At 36.5% G+C, this 15,069-nt stretch overlaps 1 protein-coding gene across 8 annotated transcripts in view; it reads right to left on the reverse strand.

Moving 5' to 3' along the window:
• Positions 1-398: 398 nt before the first annotated feature.
• SLC41A2 (solute carrier family 41 member 2) overlaps positions 399-15,069 on the reverse strand; it is a 156,877-nt gene continuing 142,206 nt past the window's right edge. For all 8 annotated transcript variants that reach the window (XM_009426136.5, XM_063786024.1, XM_009426133.5 and 5 more), the window contains one exon: positions 399-3,942. In XM_009426136.5, the coding sequence (XP_009424411.1) occupies positions 3,757-3,942 (186 nt within the window). In that variant the 3' untranslated portion in view covers positions 399-3,756. The remainder of the gene's footprint in view (positions 3,943-15,069) is intronic.

The raw sequence follows: 15,069 nt of genomic DNA on the forward strand, positions 1-15,069 counted from the left end.
AAACCTTCTCTCTGTTTACTATTTAGGTTGACAACAAGTTTGCTTTCAGTAAAGTGCTGGGGACAAAGACCTGTCTCTCAGAAAGTAAAGTCATTAGAGAAACAGAGTAGGTTGCTGGGCAGTTGGGGGTTAACTTGATGTCTGAGGTTATAAATTTAAAGATCTGTCAGAGGAGTTGTGTGTTTTTCATGAGCCATATTGAGCACTCAGGTACAGGCAAAACAGAGAGAGCTGTCTTTATCCAGAGTTTGTGTTCTGTCCTACCAGCATGAGAGAGGCAGTTGCAGATGTATGGACTGATGAACCAAGCAATGTAAGCTGGATAATGAGAGGAGTGAACAAATGAGGAGAGTATTTGACAGTCAAAAAGTAGTAAAGCAATGCATTGGAGGTCTAGATATGGTCAAAGCCCAATTTATTATAATTCATAAATATCATATGTATACATAAATTACCCCAGTCTCTTCTGGGAGATTTCCACACTGGCTTGATGTTCTCTAGTTCATCAAGAAGTAAGCATAACAAGACTGGATAATTATTTCTTAAATTTTATTCTTTGAGTTTAAAACAATTCGAAGATGGCAGAACCCCATTATAAATGGGTACACTATACCATAGATATAAGGCAAGGAATCCCAATTACTGATTTTTTTGAATGACCTTTATTTGGCTACATCATTGATAGTCTATGGTGTGGAATTTTTGGACATCTACCAGAAGATATATTACCATATGTTTCCATTTTATCAGGTTCTAAGAAACTTTATTTTTGAAAGAAAAAAATGGACAAGAAAGAAAAATGTTTCTAAAAGTGTTATCTGTGTATAAATAAAGTGGCTCATAAATTAGTGAAAATGAAGAAGTTTGGAAAGCAGAAGTTTTTATGTTGTATAAAAAGAAATACAGTGAATTAACATTACTTAAGACTGATAATAGATGATTGTTGTGGGTAAATGAGTCATTTTATCTGTTGCATACTTATGGGAAGGCTTTCAAAAGGTCAGTAATAATTTAAAGGAATCTACATCCCTTTTATAATCGGCAAATTGGTGACTGATGTTTTTATTTTTTTCCTCCTATTACATGCCTTTTAGACATTTGGTTGCTCTAACCAAGGTTGGGTAGCAAAAGAGAAAGGAGACAGAACTCTATCAGTTATTGTATTTATTTACCAGCATTTATGGCAAATGGCCAGACCTGGGCAGGGTGGTAGCAATGATAGATTTTACAAATTAAGGCATTGTTCTTTATTTCAAAATTTTCATTTACCTATATTTTCCTTGGTCTTAGAAATATGAATAATTTAGAGCAGGCAACACTCACCATCAGGATATAATAAACGGAGGTTTCTTTGTCTGAAATCGATAAAGTGTAGTAATACTCTATTGTACTTTTAAAAATCCTACTTTTGCAGTTGGCTTCCTCTCGGTGAATTAGTTAGGTAGTTTTGGTACATTTGGAGGGTCATAAACATGTCATAGAAAGAGTACTGGCATTATGAAAACCTGGATGTTAGGGACTTCACAATTTGGTCATTTTGCAGCTGTACAACCTTAGAAATGTAAGTTCTCTGAATTTCGGTTTCCTCTGCTGTAAAATAGAGATAGGAATATCCATCTGATATATTTCACAGGTACTACTGTGAGTATTAAATGATATTGTGTGTTTGTGCACTGGAATGTGTAATATAATAAAGTTGTTGATTAATGCTTTAAAAATGTAGCTTGCCCTGTATATTTTTTAAAAATCAAAATAGAAATCATTGGGAAATGTAAATGTTTATGAATCTTACAGCTCAAATGCAAATAATTTACAAATGCTTTATAATAAAATCAAAGATATTATTCATGGATTTTTTTAAGTAAAAAATCTTTGCAGCTAAATATTCATCAACTTAAACTTATTCTTTCTTTTATAAGAATGTTCACTATGTAACATTATAACTCTCCAAAGGAGAAATTCTATAATTAGTTCAGTTCTCTGCCTTAAAAGTTTTATTATAAGGCAGAAGAATGGAATAATTGAAGTTTAAAAATAAGGAAAAATATATAACTCTAAACCACAGTCCCATCATTTAAAAGAGCTTAACAAGAATACTTTCTGCAATATATTTATAAACAACCTAATATTTATATAATAACACAAAGTTACAACTTAAATCATGATGATCAAAGTTAATGTGCATTTTGATACCCTTATCAGCTTAAATTATTAAATATCTAATGGTCTTGAGAGATTGAATTTTAAAAAATGAACCACATGTGCTTTAAAAACGGTTACCTATTCAATAACTAAGGTGTTGGTCAAGTGTTTAGAATATAGGCCAGAGTTTTAGAAAAATTATTTGAGAAATATAGTATATATGATTGGGTCCCATGTAGAAATAAGCCTGTACAAATGGATATGTTTAAGCATGAACAATAATTGAGGTAACCCACCAACTTCTTTTTTAAAAGCGTAAGTCAACGGGCTTCTTTAAAAGAGCAAATGAATCACTTGCTCATTTTAAATCTCCTATCTTGATTATATTAAATAGTACTACTTTTTAAAATAAGAAATTATTAATTAGAGTGTAGGTAACAAATTAGCTGGGCGTGGTAGCGCATTCCTGTAATCCCAGCTACTCGGGAGGCTGAGGCAGGAGAATCACTTGAATCCAGGAGGCGGAGGTAGCAGTGAGCCGAGATCACACCACTGCATTCCAGCCTGGGCGACAGAGCAAGACTCTGTCTCAAAAAAAAAAAAAAAAAAAAAAAAAAAAAAAAAAAAAAAAAAAAGAATATAGGTAACAAATAGTAAATTCTGGTCAGCAGCAAAATTTTTGGACCCAATGACAAAAACATGTCAATAAAATGTGTTTAAGAATAACTCTATATTGCTGATATTCCAACAGCACTATGATCTTTGCTATCAGCAATCCAAGATTTAGTTCTTCATCAAAAGTCTCTCTCTCTCTCACACACACACACACACACACACACACATACATTCTTGTACTGTCTTGTCTCTACAAATGCATCTCAGGTTATCTTCTGTTTTTGAAGATTACATTTTTTAAAACACATCAACATTTTTCCAACAAATCAATCATCAAAAAATGACTCACTGCTTTCATTAACAATCTCTCAAGATCACTCAATGTTTAAAGGTTAGCCTGACAAGAACTTGCAGAGCTGAAATTGAATTGGCATCAGAACAGGATAATTTTAGATGGAGGTAAAAGTGAGTTTATCTTATGCTCAGCAAAACATATTTAGGTCAGTTTAAATATGAGCAATTGGTAAATTTATCCTCAGCTAGCATAGAGGTGGGCATTGTTAATATGATTCAAAGCTTGGTTGGGCACTCTTCGTTTTATAGTATGCCTGGGATACAGCACATGTGTGAGACAAGAAAGGCTAAACTAGAGCTCTGCTTCTTCTAATCCTGCATTACAAATTTAATAATAAAGTACATTTCTGCTATGTTTGTGGTTTTAAAATTATTCACTGTAAACATCCTATATTCTTTCCTAATTAATTTCAGAGCTGGAACTTATATCTATGTCTATGTCAAATTATCATTTATTCTATGAAAAGCAGCATGAATACTCTTCATTCTGGTTTTGACACAAATTCCTTAAAAAAAAATTAAGGCCATTTAATTGAATCAGGGCCAACTGAAGATTACCCTGGCAAAAGTCAAACTACTGAAAAAGAGCCATAAGTGGTTGTGTATTTTCTTCCTTGGTAACTTGAGAGCAGTTTGTAGAATTTATTAGTCTCCAACATCTCCATCTCGATCTCCAATAAGCCAAAGAAAATGAAAACTTAAGGCTAACAGAGCTGTCCCGAGCAGATCACCCAATGCTGTTAGGTAGGGGATGGAGAAACTATCCGGGTCCTTTCCTTTCCTCCAGAAGTGATGGACCATCCAGTCAGCAATCCACAGCAAGGTAAATACCTAGAAGAGAACAACAGAGATTACTCTGGCTGCCTGGACATTCCTAGCCCATGAAACATGGCCACAAGCCTAAACCACTGGCTTCTGGAAGGGACCGCATGTGTCTAAGTTAAGAACCATGCTTGAAAATAAGAAATACTTAGTTGACAAGAATATTTTCATTTCACAAGAAAAAAAACAGCATGTATGTTTACAGGTACTAAAATTTTTCTTCAACTTTTCATATAGATCTCATTCTAGCCTCCCAATAGCCATAATAATTTGGATATTTTAATAGCACTGTACAGTTTCCAAAAGACTGTTTTTCTATGTGATAAACCTGTGAAAAAGGAAGACATTATGGAGAAGGAAATAAACATTTAAATAAGGAATTATTTAACAGTCTCCTGCTGCAGGTATATCAAATAAAGATGGAAAACTGTCCATTCATTTACTAATTATAAGGCCATTTGTGACTTGTCAAGGAAAATTTCAGTGCAGTAGTAAGACCAATAACTAGAAGGTAAATGCATTTAGAAATGGCTCATCTATGTAGTTATAGATAGATATATACATAAAATGGAAATATTTTAAAAGATTATTCAAACATGAAGATGCTGTATATAAATATTTTCTAGAATATCAGGAATATAAAGACTTTTGTGAAGCTTTGAATTTTGGGACCAGATAAATGTTTTTTTCTTTGATCCACCTAGAGTAGGGGGATTTTCTTTCTTTATTTATTTTTATTTTATTTTTTACTATACTTTAAGTTTTAGGGTACATGTGCACAACGTGCAGGTTTGTTACATATGTATACATGTGCCATGTTGGTGTGCTGCACCCATTAACTCGTCATTTAGCATTAGGTATATCTCCTAATGCTATCCCTCCCCGCTCCCCCCAACCCCACAACAGGCCCCGGTGTGTGATGTTCCCCTTCCTGTGTCCATGTGTTCTCACTGTTCAATTCCCACCTATGAGTGAGAACATGCAGTGTTTGGTTTTTTGTCCTTGTGATAGTTTGCTGAGAATGATGGTTTCCAGCTTCATCCATGTCCCTACAAAGGACATGAACTCATCCTTTTTTATGGCTGCATAGTATTCCATGGTGTATATGTGCCACATTTTCTTAATCCAGTCTATCATTGTTGGACATTTGGGTTGGTTCCAAGTCTTTGTTATTGTGACTAGTGCTGCAATAAACATACATTTGCATGTGTCTTTACAGCAGCATGATTTATAATCCTTTGGGTATATACCCAGTAATGGGATGGCTGGGTCGAATGGTATTTCTAGTTCTAGATCCCTGAGGAATCGCCACACTGACTTCCACAATGGTTGAACTAGTTTACAGTCCCACCAACAGTGAAAAAGTATTCCTATTTCTCCACATCCTCTCCAGGACCTGTTGTTTCCTGACTTTTTAATGATTGATTGCCATTCTAACTGGTGTGAGATGGTATCTCATTGTGGTTTTGATTTGCATTTCTCTGATGGCCAGTGATGATGAGCATTTTTTCATGTGTCTTTTGGCTGCATAAATGTCTTCTTTTGAGAAGTGTGTGTTCATATCCTTCGCCCACTTGTTGATGGGGTTGTTTGTTTTTTTCTTGTAAACTTGTTTGAGTTCATTGTAAATTCTGGTTATTAGCCCTTTGTCAGATGGGTAGATTGCAAAAATTTTCTCCCATTCTGTAGGTTGCTTGTTCACTCTGATGGTAGTTTCTTTTGCTGTGCAGAAGCTCTTTAGTTTAATTAGATCCCATTTGTCAATTTTGGCTTTTGTTGCCATTGCTTTTGGTGTTTTAGACATGAAGTCCTTGCCCACGCCAATGTCCTGAATGGTATTGCCTAGGTTTTCTTCTAGGGTTTTTGTGGTTTTAGGTCTAACATTTAAGTCTTTAATCCATCTCGAATTAATTTTTGTATAAGGTGTAAGGAAGGGATCCAGTTTCAGCTTTCTACATATGGCTAGCCAGTTTTCCCAGCATCATTTATTAAATAGGGAATCCTTTCCCCATTTCTTGTTTTTGTCAGGTTTGTCAAAGATCAGATAGTTGTAGATATGTGGCATTATTTCTGAGGGCTCTGTTCTGTTCCATTGGTCTATATCTCTGTTTTGGTACCAGTACCATGCTGTTTTGGTTACTGTAGCCTTGTAGTATAGTTTGAAGTCAGGTAGCGTGATGCCTCCAGCTTTATTCTTTTGGTTTAGGATTGACTTGGCAATGCTGGCTCTTTTTTGGTTCCATATGAACTTTAAAGTAGTTTTTTCCAATTCTGTGAAGAAAGTCATTGGCAGCTTGATGGGGATGGCACTGAATCTATAAATTACCTTGGGCAGTAAGGCCATTTTCACGATATTGATTCTTCCTGCCCGTGAGCATGGAATGTTCTTCTATTTGTTTGTATCCTCTTTTATTTCATTGAGCAGTGGTTTGTAGTTCTCCTTGAAGAGGTCCTTCACATCCCTTATAAGTTGGATTCCTAGGTATTTTATTCTCTTTGAAGCAATTGTGAATGGGAGTTCACTCATGATTTGGCTCTCTGTTTGTCTGTTATTGGTGTATAAGAATGCTTGTGATTTTTGCACATTGATTTTGTATCCTGAGACTTTTCTGAAGTTGCTTATCAGCTTAAGGAGATTTTGGGCTGAGACGATGGGGTTTTCTAGATATACAATCATGTCATCTGCAAACAGGGACAATTTGACTTCCTCTTTTCCTTAATTAAATACCCTTTATTTCCTTCTCCTGCCTGATTGCCCTGGCCAGAACTTCCAACACTGTGTTGAATAGGAGTGGTGAGAGAAGGCATCCCTGTTTTGTGTGCCAGTTTTCAAAGGGAATGCTTCCAGTTTTTGCCCATTCAGTATGATATTGGCTGTGGGTTTGTCATAGACAGCTCTTATTATTTTGAGATACACCCCATCAATACCTAATTTATCGAGAGTTTTTAGCATGAAGCATTGTTGAATTTTGTCAAAGGCCTTTTCTGCATCTATTGAGATAATCATGTGGTTTTTGTCGTTGGTTCTGTTTATATGCTGGATTATGTTTATTGATTTGTGTATGTTGAACCAGCCTTGCATCCCAGGGATGAAGCCCACTTGATCATGGTGGATAAGCTTTTTGATGTGCTGCTGGATTCGGTTTGCCAGTATTTTACTGAGGATTTTTGCATCGATGTTCATTAGGGATATTGGTGTAAAATTCTCTTTTTTTGTTGTGTCTCTGCCAGGCTTTGGTATCAGGATGATGCTGGCCTCAGAAAATGAGTTAGGGAGGATTCCCTCTTTTTCTATTGATTGGAATAGTTTCAGAGGGAATGGTACCAGCTCCTCCTTGTACCTCTGGTAGAATTCGGCTGTGAATCCATCTGGTCCTGGACTTTTTTTGGTTGGTAAGCTATTGATTATTGCCTCAATTTCAGAGCCTGTTATTGGTCTATTCAGAGATTCAACTTCTTCCTGGTTTAGTCTTGGGAGGGTGTATGTGTCGAGGAATTTATCCATTTCTTCTAGATTTTCTAGTTTATTTGCGTAGAGGTGTTTATAGTATTCTCTGATGGTAGTTTGTATTTCTGTGGGATTTTGTAAATTTTCAAACCCCTGAAGCAGTAAAATAAATTTGGGACTAGAAAGGATAATGTTCACGGTTTTGGACAAGTTGGCAAGTATAGCACAGTGGTTAAAAGCACTTCTTTACAGCCCTTCTCTATTGTCTACTAGCTGACTGAAGGCAAGTTACTCAACCTTTCTGACTCTATTTATCCAAATGAACATTAAAATGGTACTTACCTTGTAAGAATGTTCTGAGGATTAAATAATATACTAAATAATTCAGTGCCTGGCACACAATAAACTTTGAATAAATGTCTGTTATTAGTCTATTTTAACAGGATTATTCTTATTACTATTTGTGGCCCCTGGTATGTGCAGGAGGAAGCCCACTCCAGGTCTAGGGTCTAGGCCAAGAGACCTTTCACTAACCTGGCAAGTAGGCCGTGGGTGTGAGGCATTTGCCTTGGGACCCAAACTGGTGTGTGCTATCATTTTAGCTCTAACACCTTTACCAGGAAGGAGAGTGGCTTGTCCAAACATAGGAAGACATGTACCTATTCCAAAGGCATGAATTTTACATGCCTTTGGACATCTGTCAGGGAGAGGTTGTACTTTAAGCCCTATTGTCTTTTCCATGTGGTCAATTCTTCGTTAGTGTTTCACTGGTAGAGACTGTTTTGGAATCATATAAAGTTTTGCTAGGACAATGTGTTTTGGGTATGGAGGAAGCATAAAATATTAGAAAGAATCCTGGAGTTGGAAGTTGTAAAATCTGGATTTGATTTTCAGTTCTGCCTTTGGGTAAGTTTCTTACCACTCTGAGCCTAGTATTCTCATTTGAAGAAAATATGGGGCCTAATATCTGCCAAACTTACTTTGAAATAATAAGAGCCTTGGTTTGGGGGATGAAAGGAAAGGCAAAAAGGCAGCATGATGTCAAGTTCTATCACTAAAAGCATAGTGCACAGACTGAGAGAAAGACAGTCATCCCATGGGACCCCCCCAGTGAGCCAGGCCACATCTAGGCTCTGTTTTGGATGCCCTATTTTCAGAGAAACTGGTTCACATCTGTGTCTTCAGTACCTAGCAAAGTGACTGACTTAAAAAGTAGACAACATCTGATTGATGGAATGCAAATCAGCTTGAGACAGTGTCATATAGGAGATTCCTATGAGAATAAGAATTGTTTGTCCTGGGCAAGGAGGGTAGGAGATGTGAACTTAAGACAAAGGTTATCATGTCAGCAGACGCTAGGTATATAATATGTTGCTTCAGAGAGTAGAGTGTTAGGTTAAGGAAGAAAAGACCAAAAGCAGAACTTAAAAAAAATTTGGCTATCTATAAATAGAACAAGTTATGCAGTAAACTCAAAATTACTGAAGTATATGGAGGTAAATTTACCTTCTGTATGGAGGTAAATTTGCTGATTGAATAAGTAATGTATACAGGAGGAAACAATAGCTTTTAAAAGAATGAGGGTAGCTAATTTCTCTGGGATTAGCAAGAAAAATAAATGAATAAATTTATATTACATATTATTACATGTTTACATATTAACAATGTGTTAAATACATACTTACATACACAAATTTATATATTATATGATACATACACCATTTAGTAATTTCTTGTATAATATCTGCCCTGAATGATTTTTCTAGAGTAAGGTTGGCAAACTACAGCCCATGGGCCAAATTCAGTCTGCCACCTATTTTTGTAAATAACGTTTTATTGGAACGCAACTCAACCCATTGTTTACTTATTGCCTATTTGGTCGATTATTCCTTGCCACATTCTCAGGAAGTAGGTAGGTTTACTATTCCTAATGTTCATTTGGAGAAATTGAGTCGGAGAGGTTAAGTGGCTATGTAGTTGTCACAGAAAGCATATGGTCCACTAATCCTCTGACATATAAAAAAAGCTAAGGCAAAGTCCAAGAAACCTGCCCACGATCACACAGCTTGCAGGTGGAGTCAGGCTCAAACTCACAGAGTCCAACACTAAAGCCCATGTTCTCAACCATCACTACAGTACCTTGTTTTAGTAAAAATAGAACTTTACATTGATGAGAGCGTAAACTGGTACAACTACTTTGGAGAACAATTTGGTAATATCTATTAAATGTGAAAATGTGTATCTCCTTAGTTCAGCAATCCTACATAGAAATAATGATTTTTTTTTCCTGTGCCACTGGGGAAAAATAAAATTGTTCATGGCCAAAGGATACTAGCTCAGGGGCTCTGCTGAATCTAGGTCTTCCTGTTGCTACCCTAAGGACTGAGAAGATCAGTATCTTGGTGTACTTATGGAAACCATACAGAGAAATTCTTATACAAGCATACTGAGAGATGTGCAAGAATATTCACCACGTCTGTTGTAAGAGCAAAAAATTGTATCTATTGACACAGAATGGCTAAATTCACTGTTAAGTCACACAATTGAACACTATATAGAAGCAAAAATAAATGAAAATGAACTATATAAATCAACATGAATATATCTCAAAAGCACAAGACTATGCATACCATTTTAATAAAGTGTATAAGTATAAAACTATGTTATTTATAGATATATACATTTCTAGCAATAGAATAATAAATAGTTTAGTATAATGGCAAGAATAGATGCCAATTTAGAATGCTGATAACTGTTAGGGAGGGATGAAATGAGCACAAGAAGGGATAAACAGGAGTTACCAACCATATATATGATGCATTTTTATTTATTTTGAAATATTTGCTTCAGATCATTGATAAAGCTGAGTGGTAAATACATTGTTATCTTATTTCCTATTACTTCCTGTATGTTTATATTTCATAATTTTAAAAAATGTAAACCATTGTGTTAATGGTAACTCACTGACCAGGGCCGCATGAGCTACAACTTAGAATATCTACTGAGAGGGACACATGAGAAAAGAAGTCAGTATGTCCTGTAGAATCCACGAAAGGTTTGGACTTGGAAGTATTAGATGGTGCTGAGGCTGAAAGCAAGGCTAAGGCCAAAAGATTACTTACGTGTCTGTGTGTAGAGCTAGCTCCACATTCACCATTTCTGCAAACTGTCCTCTCCATGTAGGAAAATAGAAGGATGTTTTCTGGAGAAACTGAGTGGTAGAGATGCAGGGCTCAAGGACACTAGAAACTATGAGGTACTAGCTGAGAATCAGGGATAATTGAGAGTCTGCATACCTAACCAGAGGATTCCTCCAGACTTGTATTTTGTTCTGAGAACAGTGGCAGGCAGGAGGATGACCTCCAGAGAGGAGAGCAGATGCTCACATTTGGAGGCCCCCAGTTAAATGGTCAGTCCCCGTGTCCTTTAATAGTAAAGCATCCAGTCAACAGCCCACCCCTACTTCCATGTTACTTAACCTCTCCATGTCTCAGTCTCCTCCCCGTTCAAGACAGAGATGTGATGTGAATGTTAAATAATGCAGAATGGTTAGAACAGTGTTTGGCACATTGGAAGAACTTAAAAAATTTGCTATGATTTTTAAAAACAGGTTATTTATGAAGAAATAAGAATCTGATTTTTTTCAACAGCAATACTGGGAGACAAGGAGTAACATCTTCAAAATCCTGAGAGTGAAATATTTCCAATCTATACATCTGTGCCCAATTTATCAATCAAGTGTTGAGAGTAAATGAAAGGCCTTTTAAGTAATGCATGCACTCAGAAAATATTTCTCCCATGTTCTCTTTCTTTGGAACTATCTAGAAAATGTGTTGAAGCAAAATGAGGGCTTGAACCAAGAGAAAAATGGGATTCAGAAAATGGAAGAGGCAACATAACAGAGCAGTGAGAGAAGGTTCCAGGATGACAGCTTTTGCAGTGGCCCGGGGCACCAAAGCCAGACCAGGAAGGTGGAATGCTCTGGATACCAGGTCTCCATGATAAAGGCAAGTGGGCAAATTATCTGATATAATAAACTTTTGAGGGGCAAAACACTAATTTAGGTATGTGATAGCTGTTGATGGAGCACTTGCAAAAAAAAATTAAGAAATTTAAAAATTCAGGCCAGGCATGGTGGCTCACGCCTGTAATCCCCAGCACTTTGAGAGGCCAAGGAGGTGGATCACCTGAGGTCAGGAGTTTGAGACCAGCCTGGCCAACATGGTGAAACCCCATCTGTACTAAAAATACAAAAATTAGCCAGATGTGGTGGTGCACGCCTGTAATCCCAGCTACTTGGGAGGCTGAGGCAGGAGAATCGCTTGAACCCAAGAGGTGGAGGTGGCAGTGAGCTGAGATTGTGCCACTGCACTCCAGCCTGGGTGACAGAGCAAGACTCTGTCTCAAAAAAGAAAAAAAAATAAAATAAAAAATTCAGAAATGTAGAAAACTATGCAAGTGGAAAAATATGGTAATGATCTCCAGAAGAAAATTAAAAAGAGATAAAGGGAAAGAAAATAGAATACACTACATGGCTCTGTGAGAAATGACATTTATAAGTCGTAGTAATAAAACAATTTATTAAAAAAAGATTGAGCATTACTACACTAGGAGGATGGAAGGTGGGGAAATAAGGCACAGGGCAAGGTAGCAAAATCCTCGTCTATGACAACTAGAAGTCAATAGATAATTTCTCAAGTTAATAAAGCAAAATTAGCAATCCAAACAAAATATAGGGATAAATAACAAAATAAATAGCTAAAGGAGCTCTGGAGGACTATTTAGTAGTTAAAGAGTTTTACACAAACACACACACAGAATTTAAATATATATGTATATATCCATATAAATACAAATGGGTTTTCTGTTTTGTTTTGTTTGAGATAGATAGAGTCTCGTTCTGGTGTCCAGGCTAGAGTACCGTGGCATAATCTCAACTCACTGCAACCTCTGTTTCCCAGGTTCAAGTGATTCTCCTGCCTCAGCCTCCTGAGTAGCTAGGACTACAGGTGTGCACCACCACACCTGGCTAATTTTTGTATTTTTCATAGACATGGGGTTTCACCATGTTGGCCAGGCTGGTCTCGAACTCCTGACCTCAGGTGATCTGCCCACCTTGGCCTCCCAAAGTGCTGGGATTACAGGCTTCAGCCTCTGCACCCAGTCACAACTGGCTATTAAAAAATTGAAATAGAATAGAATGGACTAGAATAGAAAGTAGCATGTGTAACACACTGTAAGGTTATTTCATAAAACTTTTGTTTTAGCTATGAATTTACACATATTTATGTATGTATATGTTTCAGAATAAACATATTTCTTACAAGTGCTGTGGTCAAAACATATGACAGCTACTCAGTCAGGCATGGTGGCTCACACCTGTAATCCTAGCACATTGGGAGGCCAAGGCAGGTGGATCACTTGAGCCCAGGAGTTTGAGACCAGCTTGGGCAACAAAGTGGGACCCTGTCTCTACAAAAATTATAAAAATTAGCCCCCTGTAGACCCAACTACTCAGGTTGAGGTGGGAGGATCCCTTGAGTCCAGGAGGCAGAGCTTGCAGTGAGCTGAGATCTCACCACCGCACTCCAGCCTGGGTGAAAGAGCAAGATTGTGTCTCACAACAAACAAACAAACAAAAAAACACTACTCATCTTACAGATACATCTTACATGTTAGGTTGTAGGGATCTAATGTGTCAATCCCCGAAAGAAGAAAACCATGTCTTCTTTCTGTTTGATCCCTTGGTTTCTAGCAAAATACTTATACATGACAAATGAAACAAATGTTTGCTATTGAAGAAGCTCTATCAATCACTGAATAACTGTTACTGTCAACAAGTGAAAAAAAAAACCTCTCCAAGTCTTAGTTTCCTCATCTGTACAATGAGGTTATCATTACCTACCTGATGGACTGATTGCCAAAATTAAACAAGATAACATAGGTAAAGGGCTAAGCAAATGCTTGGTTTATAGTAATTACTAAGTAAATATTGGTGCCATCATCACTAATACATCAATTATTACACTGTCTCAGAATTTATGGACTTTATTTAAAAGATTGTTGGAATAGAAGTCTGGTTTCTAACACTAACCAGTTATGTTTGTCACTTCTCTGATCCCTCAGTCTTTAAAACGAATAAATTTATGTCTTCATAGTCTGTTCTGGCTCTAAATTATAGACCTAAGAAATTTCATTGTCAACTATGCAGAAATTGCTCTATTCACCTTTGTGATATTCCCTCTCTGCCTTTGCACATTCTCATTCCATTTATTGGATTTACTTATACAATATGAATAAAGTTATCTTCCCGTGCAATTTATTTTTAAAGGTATTGTGATGACATAGTTCAAGCAGGTTTAAATTTATTCATTTTTTTGCAAGTCAACAAAAGATATCTGTTTCCTTGGAACTCTGTGTGTAATAAATTATTAAAATGACAATAAGTAGCAGACACTTCTTAAATGCAACATTTTTTGTTTTAAAGCTAAATGATAATTTAAGGAATGCAGGCTTTTCCTTGGGAAAGCACATTGAACACACCAAGGGTAGACTGTGTTTTTATATCATCTGTTTGTTCTTTATGAAATATGCATAACCTGTCTAGGTAAATATGCCTTTTGAAAAGGCAACTTTGTAACCTCAGCTAATTATGCATGTTCTAAGTATATTTATTTCTTGGAATTTAAATAAATATATAAAGTACAAAATATATATATTTGCTTTGGATGATATTGATTCCTTCAGCCAGCTCCTTCTTTGAGCTAGAATCAACATTCCCTTGTGTTAGCATCCCCTTAATGCCTCAACTGCCAATAAACACCTTGTATATAGTGTGAAGAAAGATGATTTCTTTGGGAGAGGAATGCTTAGAAATATGATACAAATAAACCCAAGAAGTAGCAAATTAATACAGTTCTTCCTAACCCCTAGCTTTACAAAGGTTGAATTCATGTCCCCTACAAAAAAAAGGTTGAATTCATGTCCCCTACAAAAATATGCTTCCCTAATCCAGGTTTCCAGGCTGGAAACCCTACTCATTAAAATCTAATATAAATCTAATAAATATTTAAATGTCTGCTAAGAATAATTTAGCATTATCAATCAACAGGAATTCAGTCTACTTCTTATATTCAGATACAAGCATCTTTTCTTTGGCTTGAACTATTTTGTTGGGTGGCAGGTGGGGGAAGGTGGGAAATAAATGGTGTCGCTGAAAAGAAAACTAATGTTTGATTACCTTTTTTCCTCCTGGGTACTATGGTGGGTATTATTATTATCTCTATTTTCAGAAGAGAAAATTTAGATGCAGAAAGGTGAAGTGGTTGCCGGGTAACACAGCTAGCAAGTGGTAGAGTCAAACCCAGGTCTGTTTGATTCCAAAGCCCACACTGCTTCTCCCATACCACATTACCCCTGCTGGGCACTGACTGGGGGCAGCCAGAAAGGAGAACGAAGTGTTTCCACTTGTAGATACGAAAAAACAAAAATAGAAACACAACCCAAAAAACAAGAACACAAAAAAAGACCAAGATGAAACTTCCATTTTTAGCAGCATTATAAACAAAATACCCCAAATGACCTACCAACAGAAAACGATGTAAAATGTTCAATAAAATACAAAAACTATCTTTTAAAGTGCATCACTGAGCTGGCATGAAGGAAAGGAATCCTTGGAGGCCCAAAAC

This window comes from Pan troglodytes, chromosome 10 (assembly GCF_028858775.2).
Source record: "Pan troglodytes isolate AG18354 chromosome 10, NHGRI_mPanTro3-v2.0_pri, whole genome shotgun sequence".
Taxonomy (NCBI): Eukaryota; Metazoa; Chordata; class Mammalia; order Primates; family Hominidae; genus Pan; species Pan troglodytes.